General features: G+C 42.5%; 1 protein-coding gene across 2 annotated transcripts in view; it reads left to right on the forward strand.

The window, feature by feature from the left end:
- Positions 1-1607: 1607 nt before the first annotated feature.
- Positions 1608-23807, forward strand: part of LOC127792667 (trans-resveratrol di-O-methyltransferase-like) — a 69549-nt gene continuing 47349 nt past the window's right edge. The window contains exons 1-2 of one of the 2 annotated variants that reach the window (XM_052323280.1): positions 1608-2443; positions 2691-3251. In XM_052323280.1, the coding sequence (XP_052179240.1) occupies positions 1661-2443; positions 2691-2993 (1086 nt within the window). In that variant the 5' untranslated portion in view covers positions 1608-1660 and the 3' untranslated portion in view covers positions 2994-3251. Of the gene's footprint in view, positions 2444-2690; positions 3252-23807 lie in introns of those variants that run through there. The other variant, XM_052323279.1, reaches the window with a different exon arrangement.

The raw sequence follows: 23807 nt of genomic DNA on the forward strand, positions 1-23807 counted from the left end.
CTAGTCAAGGACAGATGGTTAATTTTGACATCTACTGGAGAGAGAGTTAAATATGCACAAATATAGTTACGTGTAATTTATACAAGTAAAATAAAAAAAAAAAACTCAAATAGTATGTGCAAGGAGAGATCTAGGCCCTATTATTGCTTAATAAAATAATAAAGCATTACTTGACTGAATGCATCATTCTATGGGATGGTCTTTCGAGGGGTGTTTTTGAGATGGGTGTTTTTGAGATGTGTAATACTAAGTTAAGTTTTGTTGATGTTCTAGATTGTACCTAGGAGATATGGTGGCCGGGTATGTTGACCCTAATATATACATGTCTATGAGTAATGATGTATGAATATAATTTTCGTTATTAATAGCAAGAAATATGCATGACACTCTTAAATGAGTTTTGCGTATGTGTCATTTTTTCTGAGGACCCTTCTCGAATTTTTGGAACACAGGGTCTTCAATAATGGGGATGTTATAATTATCAGAGCTTGTTAAAAGACAAATCGAGAACAATTTAGGGGCATTACAACCCTGAATTACCTTAGTAGAATAACAAGTATATATCATGTCTATTGATTTTTTCAACAACAACAAATGGTCCTCTTGTTGTCGGGATAAGACATTAATTATAGAATAATTATTTAGTACACTTAATATTAATATTTGAAGTGATATTCGGGTATTAATGTATTTTATTATGTGTTATATAAATGTAAATATATAATATATTCCCAAATTAATGTGGAAATTGAGTTTGGAAGAAACTTTTGTCTTAACCAACTTCAAAAATAGGCTTTTCCTTTGGTTGGCTAAATCATTCATCATCTTCACTATAATACTACTAAGGTCATATGCTTATTTAGGAATAGTATATATACATGTACATAACTTTATGGTCAATTTGGTATGCTCATACTCTTGCAGCCTGGGACTAATCTTTCTTCTACTATATATACATGGTGAATCGTAATTAGTTCTACTTTATCTTTTTTCTAAAGTGGAAGTGTAAATTATGGTTTTTTGTTTTTGTGAATTTCTTTGAAATTGAACGCCTCTATTTTTAATTAACTTTAATTTTATACTTTTATAATTTAAATTTAGCATGGTCTCAACTACTTAATTGTAAAAAAAAGTAAATAAAAGAATCTAATAAAATTTTAATTCTAGATAATTTAAATTCCCATATAAACTAAAAAACAGAGTTTAATATTTGAGCTTCTAAAAGAAAATTCAAGAGTCCAAATACTCAATAAATGAAAAATAATAAATACCAAACAAAGACATTAATAGGCGCTTTAACCTACCTTTTTCTATATGAGGAACCATGCATGGATCCTTCTTAGGAGAATACACACACACACACATACATATATATTTATATAATGACGTGATACCACATTTTTCATAAATATTTTATCAAAATTGATTTTGGTCCAAACACGTTTTCCGAAAGATGAGCGAATGCCATGAAGAAATCAAAGCCTTCTCTGTAAAATAACAGTTTATACCGTTTTGGTGAGTTTTTGGCTGCAACGGAAAGATTCTCCTCCCAAAATCATATATATATACACGTAAATGCATGCCAACTCCAACATCTCACCCACAAGTAGAGATCAGCTTCGATCACAAAGCCAACAAATTAAAATATCAATAATTAGTAATGGCTTACGACAATGGAGTCTGTGGTGTTAACAATGGCGATCTCCTCGGAGCCGAAGCCTACATTTGGAACCAAATGTTCGGTTTCATGAACTCTTTCAACTTGAAAACCGCAGTTGAACTGGGAATCCCAGACATCATCCACAACCACGGCAAGCCCATGAAACTTTCCGACCTCGTCGCTGCCCTTCCCATCAACCCATCAAAAGCCCACTGCATCGGCCGCCTTATGCGCAGCCTGGCTCTTTCCGGCTTCTTTCTCGAGGAAATAGCCCGAGAAAATGAACTCCTAGAAACTGAGTACACTCTCACCCCCACTTGCCGGCTTCTCTTAACCGACAATCCCTTCACTCTTTCGCCGTTCTTGCTGGCCATGCTCGACCCGAGTTTAATAAACTCGTGGCAATACCTGACGGCTTGGCTCCAGAATGACGATCAGACGGCGTTTAACACAGCCAATGGGACGTCGTTTTGGGATTACGCCGGCCATAAGCCGACTCTGAACTTCCGGTTTAACGACGGAATGTCGGCTGATTCGAGGTTGGTAGCGAGTGTGATGATTAAGGAGTGTAAGGAAGTGTTTGAGGGGCTAAGTTCGGTGGTGGATGTCGGCGGCGGGACCGGAACAATGGCCACCGCCATTGTCGAGGCCTTCCCGCACTTGAAGTGCACAGTGTTTGATCAGCCACATGTAGTTGCTAATTTGCAGGGGCGTAAGAACTTGAGCTTCGTTGGAGGGAGCATACTTGATGTCTTCCCAGCTGCGGATGCAATTCTACTCAAGGTATTTTAAGATATATACCTTAAAATACCTTTATATATATATATATATACCTTTGTAGTCTGGGTGTGTAAATTATCTTTATATATATATTTATACATATTATATTTCTTTATTATCTTCACTTTCAGCGATGTATATATATATACATACATATTATCTTCATTTTAGCCGATGTATATACATATATATGTATATCTTTACTTTTACAGCTGAACTCTTACTTATATAATCTAAAATTGACCAACAGTGGATCTTGCACTTCTTGGGCGACGAAGACAGCATCACATTGTTGAAGAAATGCAAGCAGGTAATTCCAAGCAAAGAAAACGGTGGAAAGGTGATTATCATAGACATGGTGACGGGGATCTCCAAAGGAACAGAAGAGTCGGTCCAGACACAGTTCTTCTATGACATGCTAATGATGATTAATGTTGCAGGAAAAGAGAGAAATAAGAAAGAATGGGCAGAGCTGTTCTGGAAATCTGGTTTTAGTGACTACAAGATCCATTCGGTTTTCGGATTAAGGTCCCTCATTGAGGCATACCCTTAATAAATCAACAGCTTCTATTTACTATTCACGTTAAATAAGTATATGAGCTTGTTATAGTTCATTCATCTAAGTTTGATGATCATTGAGGCATGCCCTTGATGAAGTCAAACATCTATAGTTGTTTCACTAAATAACCAAATGTTTTAAGGTCCATTTATATGCAAGTCTTCATCATGTCATAGATTTGTACTAATTAAGAATTGGAATGGGGAGCTCTACATTATGACCAATATATTTGAATAATTATAAATGCGTTTTTTTCCAAATCCTACACTGAATGTTCATGTGGTGTGATATGTATGATTGTGTACATCTACACGAGATTGACAATGAGCAGGATCATTTTTTTGGGGGGGGGGGGGTCTAATTTGTCCTTTAGGTTTTAAGAGAATATACAATTTGTTTAATTAATGAAAAGTTAAGAACAACAATAATAATGACTACAATTACAACTTAGATGAGCGAAAATTATACACGTAACGCATACCAAAGAAAATTGGCGCCAGTTGATTGTGCTAAATTCACCAATCTTACTTTATAATTGTCGGGGGAAATATATTTCATCCATTAATTAGGCATATAAATTGCTCCAAATTTGTGATTTACTTTTTGCTTCATTAACAATAGCGATTCAGCTTTATTCTTGAAATAATTATTCTAAGTACAAATTCTGAACTGGTTCATTGGTCTTCTAAATCTTGGAATAAATCTCTATTAGAAAGAATGCTTGATGCTGATTCAATGTCTAGCGTTATATATTAAAATCTGAATACGTCATTTTCCACTAGAAAAATGGGTGGATAATAATCATAAAGACTTAATTTGTTTGAAAGATTTCTCAAATCTTAATTCCTATCTATCGAGTATTGGAGACCCTATTGGAAGCTTATTAGGTGCCTGCATACTATGCTAAGTGCAGAGCTAACTCAACCAACTTGCGAGTTTAGGCAAAAAAGTTTATCAAGACTTTTTTAAGAGTATTAATTTTTTATAAAAAAAATAAATAATACACATTTTTATGAGAAAAGTTCATCATTTCATTAAATTAAAATAGAAAAAAAGGTTCAAATTCAATCAATTACAAAATATGATAATCTTTTAATGATGGTAAATTTTCAATTAAAATATAATATCTAAGAGATTAAAAGAAATCAAACAACCTATTACAATAAACAAAGGAAAAACAAAACTAATTTTTATTTGAAACTCTAAGAAGGTTGGTGCAAGTTGAGAAAAAAACTATCTATTTGATGATGCGGTGGCCGATCACCTTCTTTCGCCTCTACTAGAGTACCTGCAATGGAGGTGGGGACTTGCTCCCCCGGTTGTCCTCCGACGTTCAAGTCAGATTACCAGATCAAAGAAAAACTTAAGAAAAATATGATGATTCCCTCTATTCTCAGAATTAAAGAGTTCGATCCTTACCTCATTCTGGCCTTCTTCCTTTTATCCCTTTGCCAAGATGAGGATTCTTTTATCATTTCACGGAATCTTATTGATATGAGTTCTATAACCGCAATCTCTCCCGAAGAGTTCAGGGTAGCTCCTATCTCCATGATCCTCGGCGGGATGGTCGATCCCGAAGAACTCGAAGAATCCTTGTCGAGCAACAGGCCAGCTGGCATGGTGATACATATCTGCCACGTGTCCCCTCTAGACCCAAGCAAGATGACATCGGTGAAGTACCTCTTTAGCGAACACATGGCATTGTTGTCAATGGTTATATTTCTGGGGCATTGGAGTAATTATGGACCCGAGGGTATTCCCCTCATCACTTGCCCCCTTACTCCTTGAGCGCTTTGGCTTAAATGGCTCTAAGAGTGTTGAAATCTCTGAAGTTCGTGCTCCTTTTCATCCCGAGGGTCGATGCCTATGGGGCTCGAAAAGCCGAGGTGTCTTTTTCTCTCGCGCGTGTCTGGAGGGCACAGGTATCGATTTGCTCTGATGGCAATACCGCTTCCCAAGGCGCTGTCCAGACCTTTTCATCTTTTGAGCCGCTCAAGTTTCGGGTAGTTAATGCTCATCATTATCTGCCTTTTGATTTTCCACCCCTCGTGGTTTAAATAAGTGCCTCTCATTCTTCTGACTCCTTTCCTGCTTCAATCTATTTGTTGTGCCCTCGAACATCCTCATTTTCCCTGCCTTTTATCATCTTCTCCTTGACTTTCTGTGATGGCGATTACTGGCTTCGGGAGGCTTAACTCGACCAATGTGGAGCTTATTAAGTGGGAAAATCACCCTGCCGCCTCCATTCCTTGCCAATGGATGAACGAAATGGAGTGCCAATAGTTTTGGGAGAAGTACGCAATTCCCGACGAGTGGGAGGTTGAGTTTAACACCAATCTCCGAGCGTGCCATCCCGTCATCATCCGTCTCTGCATCTACAAGTGCGCCTTTGACCGGGGTGTTCGGCTACCTCCTCGCGGGAGGGTCATGTCGCTCCTACAACATCTTACTATCGTCCCAACCCAGCTATCCCTTTTTGGGTGGAGGTACCTGATGGGGTTTATCATTATCTGTCATTTTGGTAAGATAGAACCTTCGAGGGATCTTTTTTACTACCAACCGCGATCCAGGAGGTTGGATTTCCATCTCACCCCAAATCGTGAAGGAGGGCTGTCTCATCACCTCCAAGGAGCGCCCTAAACTTGAAATCAAGGCCACAACACTCATGTAATCCGGAGGGTCAAAAGACTCAGATGATTGGAAGGAGCGTTTCGTCTTTGTCTACCCTAGACCATACGGTTCCTCGCAAGAGATTTGGTCCGTGTGTAATGGGTGGACTCTGGACACCAAATGCAAATACCCGAACCTCGAGGATATCAAAGAAGCCGCCGGTAGGATCATGGATATTAGCCGGACTTGGGAAGAGGGATGGCTTTCCAATCCGACGCTTACTAAAGCGGGCCTAGATGGCGAGACTTGTAAGTACTTGCCCTTCACTTTCTTCCTCATTTTCTCGTTCCTATCGAGTATTGATCTTCATTGTTATTTCTTTCACAGTTGAAAATCTTTGGGAGATAACTTACTCTCCTATTACCAAGGGGGTGGTCTTGAACTTCCCTCACAGTAAGGGCCCCTCGGTTCCTTCCAAAAGCAAGAAAAACTCTAAGAAGGCTCCTACACCTTCTCAAGGCCATGGACTCTCAATGCCGCCTGAGCAAGCCTCAAAGAGCACTAGATGTAAAAAATCCCCGGTCTCATCCCGATTAAGAAAAATGGCGGAGGGGGACCCTCAGACCTTCCAAGAGGCTCCTAAGGACAGTGTTGAGGCGTGTTTGAAAGACCCTTCCATGGGATTGCCTGCCCCTAGGAATAAGGAAAATCCCTATCCCACTCAACAATCCATTGCCACAGCACCCGCCTCCACGCAGAGCCTCTTCGGTGAGGACACCAAGACCATCTCTCAGGCTCTGGAGGTAGCTAGGGCGTAGGCCTAGGGTGGTCGGCCACCTGCAGGTACGAAGCCCCCCTCAATGCCTCCTAGCATTCTTTTACCTTCTGTTTTCAAGCGGATTTTAAAGCCTCTGGCACCAAAAGGGCGCCTAGAATTGACAGGGGAAGCTTCGCTGGAGGGGGCTTCCGTTCTGTCTGCGAAGGAGATAATAGCCCAAAGAACGAAGCGGGAAAGAATAGAGCCTACTTTTCCTCCATCTTCATCCTAGGCGACTTCCACCTTCAAGGCAGCCGAGCCTCCTACTAAAGCTTTGGCTATTTGCAGCGCCTCTCCAATTGCGGGCGAACCAGATTATTGTGCCGAGATTCTCAAGGTAACTCGCTTCCATCCGCCCCTTCCTTTTGAATTCTTTCCACACTAATAGGCTTTGATTCTTATTTTTTCCCTATTCTTCAGAACCTCTAGGGTTTTCAAGATTTAATCGCCTGGCGAGAATCAAAATTCGAGCTCGGATTACCTCTTTGGAGTCCGAGATTGAGAGGCTTCGAGGGCTCGAGTTCCTTTCTTCGAAACTAGCAGATCTTTAGCATAGTGTACATATTCTCACCAAGTCGGTTAAGCTGGCATAAGAAGAAGCAAGACTCACCAACGAACCCGAAACTTAAGCTCGCGAGGATCTGGAGTAGGCTCAGAGAAATATGCTAGAAGCTCATCAAGCTAACTACAGGCTTGGGGAGGAACTGGACGCTACGAAGGGCGCAAACGACCTGCTCAGAGAGAATATAAAGAAACTCACCTTTAGAGTTGAAGGAGGCCAAGAAGGGACAGGTCAAGGCGTTGGAGTCCTACTCTCGGTGCAAGGAAGACTTTTGCACCGCTCATACCCAACTCCAATCTACGTTTAAGGATGCTCGTGTGGCCTTTTAGAACGGTCGTGAGGATTTCCGACGCTTATGCTGTAGAGTTAGAAGGAGTCCTTCGAGGTGGGTTCGAGCATATGAAGAAGCTTACGAAGGAGTGCTTCCTGAACCTGGACGTGGACTCCATCCCCTTTGATGTTACTGCTGCTTTATCTTCCTTAGAGTAGAAGCTTTTGTATTCAAAGCTTGTTGCTGTAATAAAATTTCAACATACTTTCGCTTGTCTTTGGGAAATTTTCTTTACTTAAATGTTTCCTCGCTTAATTAATTTCCCTTACTTCTCATCAAGGACTAAAAACAATTTCTTGGAGATCAGATCTGATCCGCCTTCATTTCTTGTCGAGGGTTCGGGCCCCTATTGAGGGTTCGGGCCCCCCACGGATTACATCTGGTCCTTTTATTTTTCATCGATGGTTCGGGCCCCCCGCGGATCATATCTAATCCTTGTATTTTTCATCTAGGGTTCAGGCCCCCCGCTAATCACATCTGATCCTTTTATTTTTCATTGAGGGTTCGAGCCCCCCGCGGATCATATCTGATCCTTGTATTTTTCATCGAGGCTTCGAGCCCCCCGCGGATCACACTAATCCCTTTATTTTTCATCAAGGGTTCGAGCCCCCTGCGGATCACATCTAATCCTTTTGTTTTTTGTCAAGGCTTCGAGCCCCCCCGCGGATCACATCTGATCCTTTTATTTTGTTGAGGGTTCGAGGCCCCCCAAAGTTAGGCTTCCTTTTGGTCAGGGGTAGTCCCTTGGGTCTTTTGGGACAAAGAGCCTTTACTGATAGGAGAGAAAAATAGGTTTATTTTAAAGTAACATATGAAAATCATAACAAAGAAAACATTACTGATAGAACTTCCATAAATTTTGCACGTTCCAAGCATTTTTAACTGGTGTACCCTCGGGGGTCTGGAGTTTGTAAGCACCAGGGCTGAGAGCTTCCACCACCTTGAAAGGACCTTCCCAATTTGGTGTTAGCTTGTTTGCTTCTCGGGCCCCTCAAATATCTGCTCATCGTAATACCCAATCTCTAGGAACAAAATATCGTGCTCTTACTCTTCGATTGTAGTATCTTTCAATACGTCAATTGTAGGTGGCCTGCCGAATCTTTACTTGATCATGAAGTTCATCAAGGAGGTCTAAGTTATCCCTTAGATTCTGCTTGTTGGATTTTGGGCTAAAGAGCTTTACCCTTAGTGTAAGCACTCCTATCTCAACCAGGATTAATGCTTCCGAACCGTAACATAGGCTGAAAGGAGTTTCGCCTGTAAATAACTTTACAGTGGTCCGATAAGACCATAGAATTTTTGGTAATTCTTCCACCCAGCTGTCGTCTGCCTTATCCACTCGTGATTTTAGGCCATGCAACAAAGTTCTGTCAGGGAGTTCAATTTATCCGTTGGCTTGTGGATGGGCTACTGAAGTGAACTGCTGCCTTATTCCTAACTCTTGGCACCATTATTGGACAGATCGGTCAGTGAACTGAGTACTGTTATCAGATATTAGTACCCAAGGAATCCCAAAGTGATAGACCACATTCTTCCACATGAATTGTTTTACACGTCGAGCGGTGATGGAAGTCACTGGTTCAGCTTCAACCCACTTCGTGAAATAATCAATGGCTGCTATGATGTACTTAACCTGTCCAGCCGCTAGGGGAAAATTCCCCAAGATGTTGATACCCCATTGAGCAAAAGGGCAAGGCGTAGCCAAATGAGCTAGGGTGACAACTGGTACATGAACCAAGTTAGAGGTTCGCTGGCATCTGTCGCAGGTCCTGACCAACTGCTCTAAGTCCTTCACCATCGTCGGCCAATAGTACCCCTACCGAAGAGCTTTTTGGCTGAGGGTTCGAGCTTCGATATGGCTTCCGCATATGCCTTCATGAATTTTCCTTAGGATATAGTCTGCTTCGCGAGGCCTGATACACTTGAGCAATGGTTGCGAGAATTATCTCCTATAAAGTTCCTCATTAATTAACACGAAGCTTCAGGCTTTCCTTCTAACTTCTCGAGCTTCCAAACCGTCCTCGGGGAGTTTTTCCTCCCTTAAGTATAACAATAAAGGATCCATCCAACTAGGCTCGTCCTCCACACATAGTTGATCAATGACCTCTTCGATACTCTTCTGTGGTAGGGACTCGATCTGAATTTCTCGGGAGCTTGTAGGAAAATAGGAAGAAGCAATCCGAGACAATAGATCTGCTTCTGTATTCATGGCCCGAGGGACATACTCCACTTTTACAGACTGAAAATGCACGATTAATTCTTTAACCATGGCTAGGTATCTTGCCATGTGACCTTCCCTAGCTTCGTACTCCCTATTCACTTGCTGTACTACTAGGTTAGAGTCCGAACTCACCTAGACTCGCTGAGCTCCCAACTGTTTGGCTAATTTCAATCCTGCCAACAAAGCCTCATACTCAGCCTCATTGTTAGATGCTCGGAACTCAAAATGTAAAGTATAGGGCCATGTCTGCCCATCGGGACTTCTGATCATCAACCCCGCTCCATCTCCACCCGAGGTCGAGCTTCCATCTACGGCTAACGTCCATAGCCTTTGGTCCTCTTCTAAAGCTTCTACGGACCCTATCCCTTCGGCGATAAAGTTTGCCAAGGCTTAGGCCTTGATGGCCGGCCGAGGCCTGTACTCAATATCAAAAGTTGTAAGCTCTATTGCCCATTTCAACATCCTTCTTGAGAGTTCTGGTTTGCTAAGAGCCTGCCTCAAAGGTTGGTTAGTAAGCACAATAATGGTATGAGCTTGAAAATAGGGCCGAAGTTTTCTTGCCGAGACTATCAAGGCAAAAGCTAGCTTCTCCATGAGACGATACCGGACCTTCGCTCTTGTCAACTGTTTACTAGCATAATAGACGGGCCTCTGCCTCTTATCTTCTTCTCGAACTAGCACTGAACTCATGGCCTCTTCGGCTATCGCCAAATAAAGATATAATGGTTCCCCTTGTTACAGCTTAGTAAGGACAGGAGACGAGGTCAAATACTCGTTTAGCTTGTTAAAAGCTTCCTGACATTCGGCGTCCCAAACAAAATTCTTCGCCTTTGATAGGACCTTGTAGAAGGGAAGACCCTTCTCCGCCAATCGAGAAAAAAATCTCCCTAATGGCTTCAATCTTTGCTGGGTTTACCTCAATTCCCCGGTGATGGACTATATAACCCAAAACTTTTCCTGTAGAAACGCCAAAAGCACATTTGACAGGATTAAGCTTTACATGAAACTTACGAAGGACTTGGAAACACTCCTCCAAATCTAAGGGGTGATGTTTCGCGATGAGGCTCTTCACCAGCATGTCATCCACATAAGATTCCATATTCCGACCAAGTTGGCACTGAAAAAGCTTATTCACCAGGCGCTGGTACGTGGCTCCCGCATTCTTCAATCCGGACCGCATTACCATGTAATAGTAGGTTGCCTTACTTGTAATGAATGTTATCTTCTCCTGATCTTTCGGGTGCAATGGGATCTAGTGATACCCTTGAAAGGTATCCAAGAAACTCATGAGCAAATAACCAGCACTCCCATCAATCAAGGCATTTATTCGAGGAAAATGGTAGCTGTCCTTCGAGCAAGTTTTGTTAAGATCAGTGAAATCAATGCAAAGCCTCCACTTGCTCTCTCCTTTGGGGACCAACACTACATTCGCCAACCATTCCGGATAATCAACCTCCTGAATGTATTATGCCTCTGTTAACTTCGCGACTTCTGCCTTAATTGCTCGAGCTCTGTCAGGGGCGAAGCTTCGCTTCTTCTGCTTAACCGGTCGAAAACCAGGATGTATTCCCAACTTATGCATCATGACTTCTAGATCTACTCCCGGCATGTCTTGAGCAGTCCATGCAAAGATGTCTGCATACTACTGAAGGTGAGCTAAAATCTAACCCCTCAACAGGTCTCTTAACTTAGCACTTATTCGTATACAACGATCTGGGTAATCTTTCCTCAAGGGTAACTCTTCCAGCTTGTCCACCAGTTCTGCTGTTTTTGGATCTTCCGACCCTTCCAGCAGAAACTGACCTCTCGAGGGGGACTCTCCCCTTTCTTTCCTCGGGAGTCACTCTACTTACCAAGAGCTTCTTCCTGCAATGTTGTTTCTTTTACCTTTGCCTCCCTTGCTATGCCTATGGAGGCCATATGACATTCGCGGGCCGACCACAAATCTCCTCGCACCTCACCTATCCCGTTGACTGTAGGGAACTTCATCATCATATGATATGTGCCAGGAATAGCCCGAAGGGCGTTGAGGCCCGATCTTCCAAGGATTATATTATAAGCTATAGGCACATCTGCTACTAGGATATCTAACATGACTCGGGAGGTTCGAGAGCCTCTCCACAAGGTCAGGGGAAGCTGAATGACCCCCTCCGAATATACGCCTCCCTATCAAAACCCACCAAGGGGACCTTTGCTGGCTTTAGCTACTCCATTCTATACCCCATGCCCAAGAAGGCTTGTCGATATAGAATTTCTGAAGAACTATTCGGATCCACGAGGATCTGTCGAAGCTCCCACTTCCCGAGCTCGGCTGTTATTACCAGCGGATCATTTCGATTCCGGTACCAGGGGAGGTCGCTATCTGAAAAAGAGATTGCCACCCCATATCTCGATCTCTTCATTCCCTAGGCTCGACTGCTTACACCTTTTTCACCCTTCGCTCATGGGACTTCCCCAGCGGCAATCGTATGGAATACTCGAGGTGGGGGATGATCCCATTCCGCCCTTAGCAGTCTCTCATTCCAAGGTGAATGCCGAGCATGGTCTCGATCATCTACCCGGTCCCTCCTAGAGGGACTCTGCGACCGCGACCGTCGGTCTTTCCTCCTTCGAGAATCCACTTCCTTGGCTACATAATTCCTCAAGAAACCTCGGTTGATTAGCTCTTGGATCTTTTCTTTTAATTGGTGACATTCCTCTGTATCGTGGCCATGATCCCGATGGAAGCGGTAGTACTTATTCCGGTTCCTTTTATCAGACGGTGCTTTTATCGGCCGAGGCTTCTTCAGATAGTCCTTATCCTCAATAGTGGCAAGGATCTCTGCTCTTGGGGCATTCAAAGGGGTAAAACCACTAGAGTCCCACCGAGGGTGATGCTTCTCCTTCTGGTCCTCCCTTTAATCCTCGTTCTTCCGCTCGTTGGGGTGTTTCTTTTTTCCCTTTTTCTTAGTGTGCTCTGCCTTCTTCACTTGCATAACCTCATCGGCATTTATGTACTTCGTAGCACGGCCTAGGATGTCCATGAATATGATCAAGGGCGTTTTGGCTAGCGACTGGGCAAAAGGACCGGGCCTTAGGGCATTCTGGAATGCCACCATAGCAACACTATGATCGAAGTTCTCAATGCTCAAAGCTTCCATATTGAAACGCAAAATGAAATCTTTCAAAGATTCTCCCTGGTTCTGCTTCAGACTAACGAGGGTCATCGTGGACCTTTGATGCCTCCGAAGAGGTACGAAGTGCGTCAGGAAACTACCCCGAAGCTACGCGAAACTCGTTATGGAGTGGTGGGCCAGGTTTAAATACTAGTCACGCACGAGCCCTTCCAGTCTTGCCAAGAAGACTCTACACCACATTGTGTCAGAGGCATCCTGCACCATCATATGAGAGGTAAAAAGATCGAGGTGGTCAATTGGGTCAGTGGTCCCCGCATAGGGCTTGATGGCCAGAATGCGAACTCTCCGGCGGTATAGTAGCCATGATCTCCAGACTTAGGGACTAATTCACCATTGTCCCTTGAGTCTCGCCTAACTTCGGTTTCAGGGCTGCAATCTCCTCTTCCAACTAACGTAGTCTCCTCTTTTGCTGCTGCTGCGCATATGACATGCCAGAAGACTTGGCTGCCTCACCATGCCCATCATGTTGACCGTGCCTCCGAGGATCCGCCTCACGGGGCAAGATTCCTCCTCCCTGGGGGGTTCCTGCCTCCCCTCCACCTGAGAATGCTGAGCTTGCTGGTGCTGGCAATCCAGGAAGCTAGTGAGCAACTCCTTCAATCGCTGAACCTGATTTTTCAAGAGCGTGGTTCGATCAGGAGGGGAGGAGGGCCCTCCAGACTACAGTTCCTTCCCGGCGGGCTCCTTGGAGGGTTATGCTAGCTCGGCTCTAGAGCGGGGTTACCTCCGATAGCCCGAGACTGTTGCCTCTTCATTGCCATCAAAACAATGAAGATAACTCGAAATGTCACAACAAGTTGCGCTAAAGAGACAAGAAAGAAAATGCCTGGGCCCCACGGTGAACGCCAATTGATGATGCGGTGGCCGATCACTTTTTTCTGCCTCTACTAAAGCACCTGCAATGGAAATAGGGACTTACTGGCCCGATTGTCCTCTAACGTTCAAGTCAGATTACCAGATCAAAGAAAAACTAAGAAAAATCTGATGATTCCCTCTGTTCTCATAATTAAAGAGTTCCATCATTACCTTATTCTGGCCTTCTTCCTTTTATCCCTTTTCCAAGATGAGGATTCTTTTGAAATCCCCGAGATCTTTTTTCCCATTCTTCACGGAACCTTACTGATATGAGTTCTATAATCGCAATTTTTCCCGAAAAGTTCAGGGTAGCTCCTATCTCCATGATCCTCGGCGGGATGGTCGATCCCGAAGAACTCGGAGAATCCTTGTCGAGCAACAGGCCAGCTGGCCTGGTGATACATATATGCCACGTGTCCCCTCTAGACCCAAGCAAGATGAAGTCATTGAAGTACCTCTTTAACGGACATGTGGCACTACTATCAATGGTTATATTTCCGGGGTACTGGAGTAATTATGGACCCGAGGGTATTCCCTTCATCACCATTCATGATTCTCCTATAAAAGGAAACAAAACAAAGTATTAAACTGATAGTATTAAAAAGATAAAGTTTACCAATAATGAGCAAATTTTTATTTCGCAAACATGTGTTGAACTATATTCAGTTTTATGTAAAATCAATTTTTCTTGTCTTTTGAAATGCAAAATTGTTGATTAAATCTCCATAATCAAGTTTATCTAATAAATCATATTTAATGGATAATATAACTAATCCATTCAATATTTATTGTGACATAGTTGACCTCAAATTTGACTTTATCTACTGCAATTTTGAAAAACTCCTTTCTGTAGAAGCCATTGAAATTGAAATTTTGAACAATATTCTATAAGTAATATATATACATTCGAAAAATAGTCAACTCATTTTATGCAATAAAAAATTTCTATTGGACTATTTTTTTCCTCTTGAAAAGTTTCTCTTAACGCTTTTAATTCTAAAATTAAATCAAAATCAACTATATCAGAAAGTCCTAAGAATGTTTTCATGATTAAAACAATACCCTTTTAAAATATCCTCATCCATTGATATTAATTAATTTTTTGAAATTACATAGAAATTTATTTATTTTTCATATATTCCAAATTACTCAAATCTATTTCGAAGTGAAGAAATGACTTGATCAATCATATAAATAAATAAATAAAATCAACTCTAAAGAATTCTTCAATAGATTGTGTTTATCAGTATTGACATTTTCATCAAATTATTTTTTCCTACGAATCACACATTTTTCAAGAAATATGGGTTTTACTTTTATTTCTGTAACGATCCATTTATTTATGAATTAATGTGAATTTGGGTGTGAGAAATTAGTTGGAAAAAAATTAAAATTTATCGAGTGAGTTTTGATAATTATCCGAAATTATTGAGGTCGTTATGGAATATTTGGGGATTTAAGGGAAAATAATAGTTTATGTTATTTTGAGAAAATGAGTAATTAATTATTTTAAGGTATTATGGAAATAAGGAAAGATTGAAATAAATTAATTTGGGTTAATTTTTGAAAGTTATTGAAAAATGAAATTTTGGAAACTTAAAATTTTGGTAGTTGCTGGCGCTACGCACAGGGGCAACAACTGCGCGCATGCGGGCCGCGTGGCTGCCAACTGCTGCCAAGTGGCTTTCAGCCACCACCACTTGTCCAAATAGCCATGCCACTTGTCCCACATGCTCTTTTGCCCAGAAAACTTGCTACCCTTGCAATGTTCCCTCTTCTTGGCCTATAAATAGGCTATTAATGCTTGAGGAAAAAGGGGGGGGGGGGGGATTTAGAGAGTGATTAGGGAATTTTTGGTGGTGTGGGCTTCGGTTGAGTCTCAACAACCCCGGTACGCTGCAAGAATTAAGGAAAATAATTAAGGCAAGTTCTTGTTACTATTTTGCAAGTTCTTATTCCTAATTTGTCAAGTTCTAATCCTATGATTGCATGTTCCTAGTCCTTAATTGCAAGCTCAATTCATCTTTATGCAAGTTCCCTACTTTTATTCTTGTTATTGCAAGTTTAAGCTTCTATTTTAGCAAGTCATTTTGCAAGTTACTCTTATTTTCTAGTAAATTATCTTATGGTTCTCAGTTATGCCTTTTGAGTATGAAATAGGGTTTTGTATCACCCTATCTTTCTTTGGGAATGATGCTTTATTGAGAACATGCAAGGGTTTGATGTTGTCTTGCATGAATGTTGCCTTGTTATGCTTATTGCTTCCTTAATCGCATGTCAGTTATATATGAGAAGTTATTACGAATATGCATGTTATGATAATGCATGAAGCATGTGCATGAAAATGATTTTTTTAAAAATGTGTAAAGGTCTCATGATGTGCGCAGTAGACGAGTCCATAGGATATATCCGCAGAGAGAGCTTTGCTCAGAGTTGGACTTCGGTCCCAAGGTTTCGGATTTCGGTCCCATGTTTATGGTTTTAAAAAGATTGCATATGAGTATGGATGCATGTTTCATCATATTATCATGTGAAAGTATCTTAAATGGCATTCATGACTCTTTTGCTTCTCGATACCCATGACTCTTTTGCTCGCTTTCTTCTAGTTATACTTGTTGGGCCTTGTGGCTCATGTTTACTTGCATCATTCCAGGTAAGGGTAAGGCTAAAGTAGAGGATGAGCCAAGTGAATCAAGATCCATGGGGTAACAATGTGTACAGAGCTGTTTCAATCAAAAGGTCCTTGGGGGGTGTTGTGTGATGTGTAATAACTAAGTTGTGCTTGTTCATGTTTTAGGTTGTACCCTTAAGGGGATATGATGGGTTTATGGACCCTATTGTGGTGTGTAATAGTGAGTTACATTTGTTTATGTGAGCATGTGGACACTATTGTGTTTGTCTATGAGTAAGAATGTATGAGTGTGGCTTCCATTGTCAATAAAATGAGGTTATGTGCGATGCTTCTAATTGGTTTGGCATGTATGTCACCTTCTTGTGGGACCCTAGTTTAGGGGCGCCTACAATTTCATTCGCAAATTGTTTAATAGAAACTATAGTAGATTGAAATCATTTTACCCTATAAGTTTCCAAAAAAGAAGAAAGACCTTTTAATTGATCTATAACAACGTCAATAAGCATATCTTCACTTTGAAAGCTCTTACTATTGAATTAATAGCAAACAAAATATCATACCTGTAAGCACCCCCGCCCGGATATCCCAACCACCCGGTCTACCTGAACGGGAGCGCTTACGGAAGGGAAAAGAATGAAACACAAGACAAGAAAGTACCCTGGCATGCATACATAAGAAATACAACAGCAGAAGCAAAACGAAATACATGCACGAACATAGGTACCCCGCTAGAACAGCGGTCACGGAGTATATAAAAATATATACAGACACCTGTGCCAACAAATAAAAGATACAAGGAACAACCCGGCACAGTAAAAAATGAGAGACAAAAATCATGACACAATATCAGAAACAACGGGGGTAATCAAACTGTATACCCTACCACACGGTTGGCTGCTAGGTGGCGCGATCCTTGCCCTCAACTTTCACTTTACCCTTACCTGGAATGATGGAAAGCAAGGTGAGTCGCAAGACTCGGCAAGTTATAAGAAAATGAAGGCTATAAATTAAATAGTAGGAGTGAACTCCCCAAACATAGTCCCCACACGTACACACAAATCATGAGACGCTACAACACATCAGTAAAGCATAAGGAAAGCACATACTAGTCTTTGGGGCCCACACAAGACACCCGGCACCCAAGTCCCATACCAACCTGCTGCTACCTTGAAATATAACAAATGTCTTCAACAAACCTGTGGACACTCCTTGGGTTGGTACTCCCAACACCCAAGCCACTGAATAACCGAGCCCTAGGCTCCATCGGAACGGTACTCCCGTCCGAGACCGCTGTACATATCGTAACCATGCAATGGGCACATAAAATGAAAGGCGTAGTAAGCATCAACTAGATACACTAGTGCCCATACATCCAGGCATCAGGCAGATGCTTCGCCCAAATAGTAAATCACACGCGATGCATATACCCGTGCCAGATGCAACTAACAACACTAGGATGTATGTGGCTAAGCATAACTAGATCATGAAAACCTCAACATGCAGCCCGTACCCATATGCATAACAAACCATGTAATAGAAATAAAATATATAACCAGTCATGTTATAAGCACATACGAGTCCATAATCTAAGACCCTAATCCCTGGGTGAGTACGGCATCATTTCCACAGGCATGGGGGTGACACAAATCCCCGTAGGCGATCAATAAATAAAATCCTCGAAGCCAGCTTATTAAATTAAATTTAAATCAAACCACTCAAAATTTCATAATTAATTAAATGGCCGAAACAAACGAAGGGAGGTTAAATAAATTGACAATGAAAGGAACGTTGTACAGGGTATAAAGAACTTGCTTTAATGAAGATATCCTTAGGCTTGTTTTGACCCAACACGATAAAAATTATACAAACTGCAACACCCCAATAATTTCCCCAAAATTAATAAAATTAAACTCTAAACGAAATTCCGACCGTATAGAATAATTATTACTAGCTTTTCTACATACCTAGAAAATTAAATCTTCGATTAAACTTGATTTAATCTGAATTTCCTCACCAATTTCTTCCAATTTCTCGTTCGCATGCGCACTGCTCTTTTTCCGAATTGCTTACTACTTTTGTTGCAATTAAAAGCGCCCGATTTGGGCTTAAACTGAAGCAAAAAGGAGCGGATGAGAGGGAGCCACGTGGCAGCCCTGGGAGGCCACCGCCTCAACCGAAACAGCGTTGTTTCAGACGCCTAAGGCTGATTAAAAATCAGCCAATTCTCCCAGCCTCGTGCGCGCACCCGTGGGCTCGAACCCGCGTCCGCCCCCGCGTCCGCACACCCGCATGCCACCCGCGCCACACGCTGCCTTCATACATATAGCGTGGCCCATTAAATTTAAAGGGACCCCTGGTCTCTTCTATGAAAATTGCACCAACCCCCCCAACTTCCATAATTCACATTCCAGCCCCCTATAATATTTACATTAACACCCAAAACTTCCAAAAATCTCACAATTTAATTTATTTCAATATTCCCTATTTCCTTGAATATTCCAAAATAATATAATTAATTAACCTAATTTCCTATTTCCTTAAAACATCAAAAATTATTTTTTTAATATAATTAAATTAAATGACGATTTACAAGCCATTACAAATCCTCCCCCCTTAAAAGAATTTGTCCTTGAAATTCGTACCTAACTAGGCAAATAACTAAGGGTGAAGTCGCCTTATGTCCTCCTCTAGCTTCCAAGTAGCCTCCTCAGGGGTATGTCGCTGCCACTAGACCTTCACATAGGGAATCGTACGGTTACGGAACACTTTCTCTTTTCGATCCATAATACTAGCAGGCAACTCGGTGTATGACGCGTCCTCTCGCACCACGAGCGGGTGATAATCAATAACATGCCCGGGATCTGCCACGTACTTGCAAAGCATAGAAATATGAAAGAAATCATGTATGTGAGCTAGCTGAGGGGGTAAAGATAACTGGTAAGCTAACGATCCGACTCGCTCCAGTATCTCGAACGACCCCACATAGCGAGGACTCAGCTTGCCAGATATTCCAAAACGTTGAACACCCCTCATCGGCATGACTCGAAGGAAAACATGGTCACCCACATCAAACTCCAATCCCGGCGTCGTTTATTTGCGTAACTCTTCTGACGGTCTTGAGCTGCCTTCATTCTTGCTCGAATCAGCTGGATCTTTTCTGTCGTCTGCTCTACTAACTCCGGTCCAAGCAATGCTCGCTCCCTAACCTCAGTCCAGCAAAGCGGTGATTTACATGGTCGCCCATACAATGCCTCAAAAGGTGCCATCCCGATTCTGGCCTGGAAGCTATTATTGTAGGCAAACTCCACTAACGATAGATGGTCATCCCAGCTCCCATGTAAATACAATACATAGGTGCAAAGCATGTCCTCCAAAGTCTGTATGGTCCGCTCAAATTGCCCGTCGGTCTGAGGGTGGAAGGTTATACTGAAAGTCAACTGGGTCTCCATAGCACTCTGCAACGCCTCGCAAAATCGTGAAGTGAACCGAGGATCCCTGTCTAATACAATGCTAGTTGGTACTCCGCGCAGTCTCACCACCTTGTCAATGTACAACTTGGCCAGTCGATGAATAGGATAGGTTTTCTTGACGGGTAGGAAATGTGCTGATTTAGTCAACCGATCGATAATTACCCATATCGAATCGAATCCTCGGGTGGTATGTAACAGCTGGTCTCCCTTGGTACTCAAATGAAATCACCTTCCACCAACAATCAACTCGAGCATAGTGCCATGAGAGCCAATCCATATCCAATAATAAATCAAAATCCTGAATAGCCAAAACAATAAGATTCCCTAAAAATACCTGGTCATGAATTCCTATCTCGCAATCCCTGGCCATCTCACTCCTCATCAGTACCATCCCTCCAGGTGTCATAACTGACAAATCATCTGGCAACGGGCTACATGGGATCGGGATCTTATGCAATATGTGTGGTGCTATGAAAGAGTGTGTAGAACCTGTATCAAATAAGGAACGCGCATCATGACCATGAAGAGAAATGATACCTTGGACCGTGTCGCTGCCCTCAGCCGTCTTAGCTGCTGTCACCGCAAATGCCTTCCCCTGTATCTGTGGTCTCTCTATGGGGCCTAGGCGCTGTGTTGCTGGTAGGGGTAATAGTGCTACTGATCCTTGCCCCTTGGTGCCGCCTACCTCTGACTTGGCTTGGGTCCCGTTCCTCCAGTCTGCAGCCCTCCTATCTACTTTGGCTGTGTGAACATATTCGCTCGATGGCCTCTCTGTCCACAATAAAAGCGAATGATATCCTGACTTGTAACTGGTGTGGCTGGTGTAGCGGGTCGAGGCCCCTGCGGACAATCTCTCCTCAAATGCTCTGGCTGACCGCATCGACAACACACGTCCCGAAGCACATCCCGGTACTATCCCTGATGTCTCTGTCTGCACTGTCGGCACGGTGGAGATCCTGAACTCTTACTGCCTGCATCCCACTTCCTCTTCTTATTGTTGCCTCCTGCGCCCTTCATGACTAACTAATCCGATCGAGCCTCGAATCTGTCCCGCTCAACTGCGTGGGCTCATTGGACAGCTGTAGGAAAGTCGGGTGCCTCAATACCAGCCTTAGCTTAGCAAATCTCCGCTCGTAACCCTCTCTGGAACTTACTGACTCGACGAGACTTAGGGGTCACCAACTCCGGAGCATAACATGATAACGCCACAAACTCAGTCTCGTACTTAGTGACTGTCTTGTTTCCTTGTTGCAACTCAATGAACTCAAATACCTTCTGCTCTCTGACCCAATGAGGTATATAAGTCTCATTGAACGCTACTACAAACTGTGCCCATGTCAGGCCCTCATCACCAAATCGCTGTCTGGTAGTCTCCCACCAGCGCTCGACGTCTCCTCGTAACAAAAAAGTCCCCAATCGAACCCTTTAGTTCTCTGCAGAGCTTATCGATCGTAGGTGCTTCTCTATCGCCAACAACCAATCCTCGGCCTCTGCCGTGTCTGCACCTTCTCTAAACTCTAGCGGACGTAATGCCATAAAATCTTTAAGCAATGCAGCATCGGAGCTATCCCCTGCCCCCGGCGTACCTAAGTGTGATGCCTGGGCCGTAGTGATCCTACTATCATGACTGCGCTCTTGATGTAACTGTGATGCCGCCAGTACATCCACGGCCCTTAAGATGCCTGGCAATGTCTCCTGCATATCCGGAGGCCCTGGCTGTCGCTCACCTCCTGCACCTGTCGCCAGTGTCTCAGGAGTAGAAACAAGATGTCCTCAACCTCATGCCAGTGGTCAACCACGACCTCGTCCATGGCGTGCGTCCATGATTCCTACATAATCACGATTAATTAGAATGCATTTCGAAATTAAAGACACGACCTAACACCTAACTCTACCTAACAACCTTGGTGTATAGTTACTCATCCCCCAAACTGACTCAACCTGGCTCGGATACCAACAATGTAAGCACCCCCGCCCGGATATCCCAACCACTCGGTCTACCCGAACGGGAGCGCTTACGAAAGGGAAAAGAATGAAACACAAGACGAGAAAGTACCCTGGCATGTATACATAAGAAATACAACAGCGGAAGCAAAACGAAATACATGCACGCACATAGGTACCCCACTAGAATAACGGTCACGGAGTATATAAAAATATATACAGACACCTGTGCCAACAAATAAAAGATACAAGGAACAACCTGGCACAGTGAAAAATGAGAGACAGAAATCCTAACAAAATATCAGAGACAACGGGGGCAAGCAAACGGTACACCCTACCACACGGCTGGCTGCTAGGTGGCGTGATCCTCACCCTCAACTTTCACTTTACCCTTACCTGGAATGATGGAAAGCAAGGTGAGTCGCAAAACTCAGCAAGTTATAAGAAAATAAAGGCTATAAATTAAATAGTAGGAGTGAACTCCCCAAACATAGTCCCCACACGTACACACAAATCATGAGATGCTACAACACATCAATAAAGCATAAGGAAAGGACATACTGGTCCTTGGGGCCCACACAAGACACCCGGCACCCAAGTCCCATACCAACCTGCTGCTGCCCTGAAAGGCAACAAATGTCTTCAACAAACCTGTGCGCACTCCTCGGGTCGGTACTCCCGACACCCGAGCCACTAAATAACCAAGCCCTAGGCTCCATCGGAACGGTACTCCCGTCCGAGACCACTGTACATATCGTAACCATGCAATGGTCACATAAAATGCAAGGCGTAGTAAGCATCAACTAGATACACTGGCGCCCATACATCCAGGCATCAGGCAGATGCTTCACCCAAAGAGTAAATCACACGCGATACATATGTCCATGCCAGATGCAACTAACAATACTAGGTTGTCTGTGGCCAAGCATAACTAGATCATGAAAACCCCAACATGTAGCCCGTACCTATGTGCATAACAAACCATGTAACAGAAATAAAATATATAACCAGTCATGTTATAAGCACATACGAGTCCATAATCTAAGACCCTAATCCCCAGGTGAGTACGGCATCGTTCCCACAAGCATGGGGATGACACAAATCCCCGTAGGCGATCAATAAATAAAATCCTCGAAGCCAGCTTATTAAATTAAATTTAAATCAAACCACTCAAAATTTCATAATTAATTAAATAGTCGAAATAAACGAAGGGAGGTTAAATAAATTGACAACAAAAGGAACGTTATAGAGGGTATAAAGAACTTGCCTTAATGAAGATATCCTTAGGCTTGTTTTAACCCAACAAGGTAAAAACTATACAAACTGCAACACCCCAATAATTTTCCCGAAATTAATAAAATTAGACTCTAAACGAAATTTCGACACTACAGAATAATTATTACTAGCTTCTCTACATACCTGGCAAATTAAATCTTCGATTAAACTTGATTTAATCTGAATTTCCTCACCAATTTCTTCCAATTTCTCATTCGTGCTCGCATTGCTCTTTTTCCCAATTGCTTACTGCTTCTGTTGCAATTAAAAGTGCTTGATTTGGGCTTAAATTGAAGCAAAAATGAGCAGATGAGAGGGAGCCACGTGGCAGCCACTGCGAGGCCACGGCCTCAACCGAAACAGCGTAGTTTCGGACGCCCAAGGCGGATTAAAAATTAGCCAATTCTCCCAACCTCGCGCGCACCCGCGTCCGCCCCAGCCTCTGCACGCTCGCATGCCACCCGCACCACACGTTGCCTTCATACATATAGCGTGACCCATTAAATTTAAAGGGACCCCTGGTCCTTTTTACAGAAATCGTACCAGCCCCCCCAACTTCCATAATTTACATTCCAGCCCCCTATAATATTTACATTAACACTCGAAACTTCCAAAAATCTCACAATTTAATTTATTTCAATATTCCCTATTTCCTTGAATATTCCAAAATAATATAATTAAATAACCTAATTTTCTATTTCCTTAAAACATCAAAAATTATTATTTTTAATATAATTAAATTAAATGACGATTTACTAGTCGTTATAATACCAAATAGTCATGCCCAACAAAAATTCAAAATTCTCTAATTCATACATTACAAGACATTTAGCTTCAATTTTTATTTTAGGATCATCATTACTTTCTGTTAATTCAAACAAAGCATCTCGTAATTTTGGAGCTTGAAATCTAATT

The sequence above is a fragment of the Diospyros lotus genome, chromosome 15 (genome assembly GCF_014633365.1).
Source record: "Diospyros lotus cultivar Yz01 chromosome 15, ASM1463336v1, whole genome shotgun sequence".
Lineage (NCBI taxonomy): Eukaryota > Viridiplantae > Streptophyta > Magnoliopsida > Ericales > Ebenaceae > Diospyros > Diospyros lotus.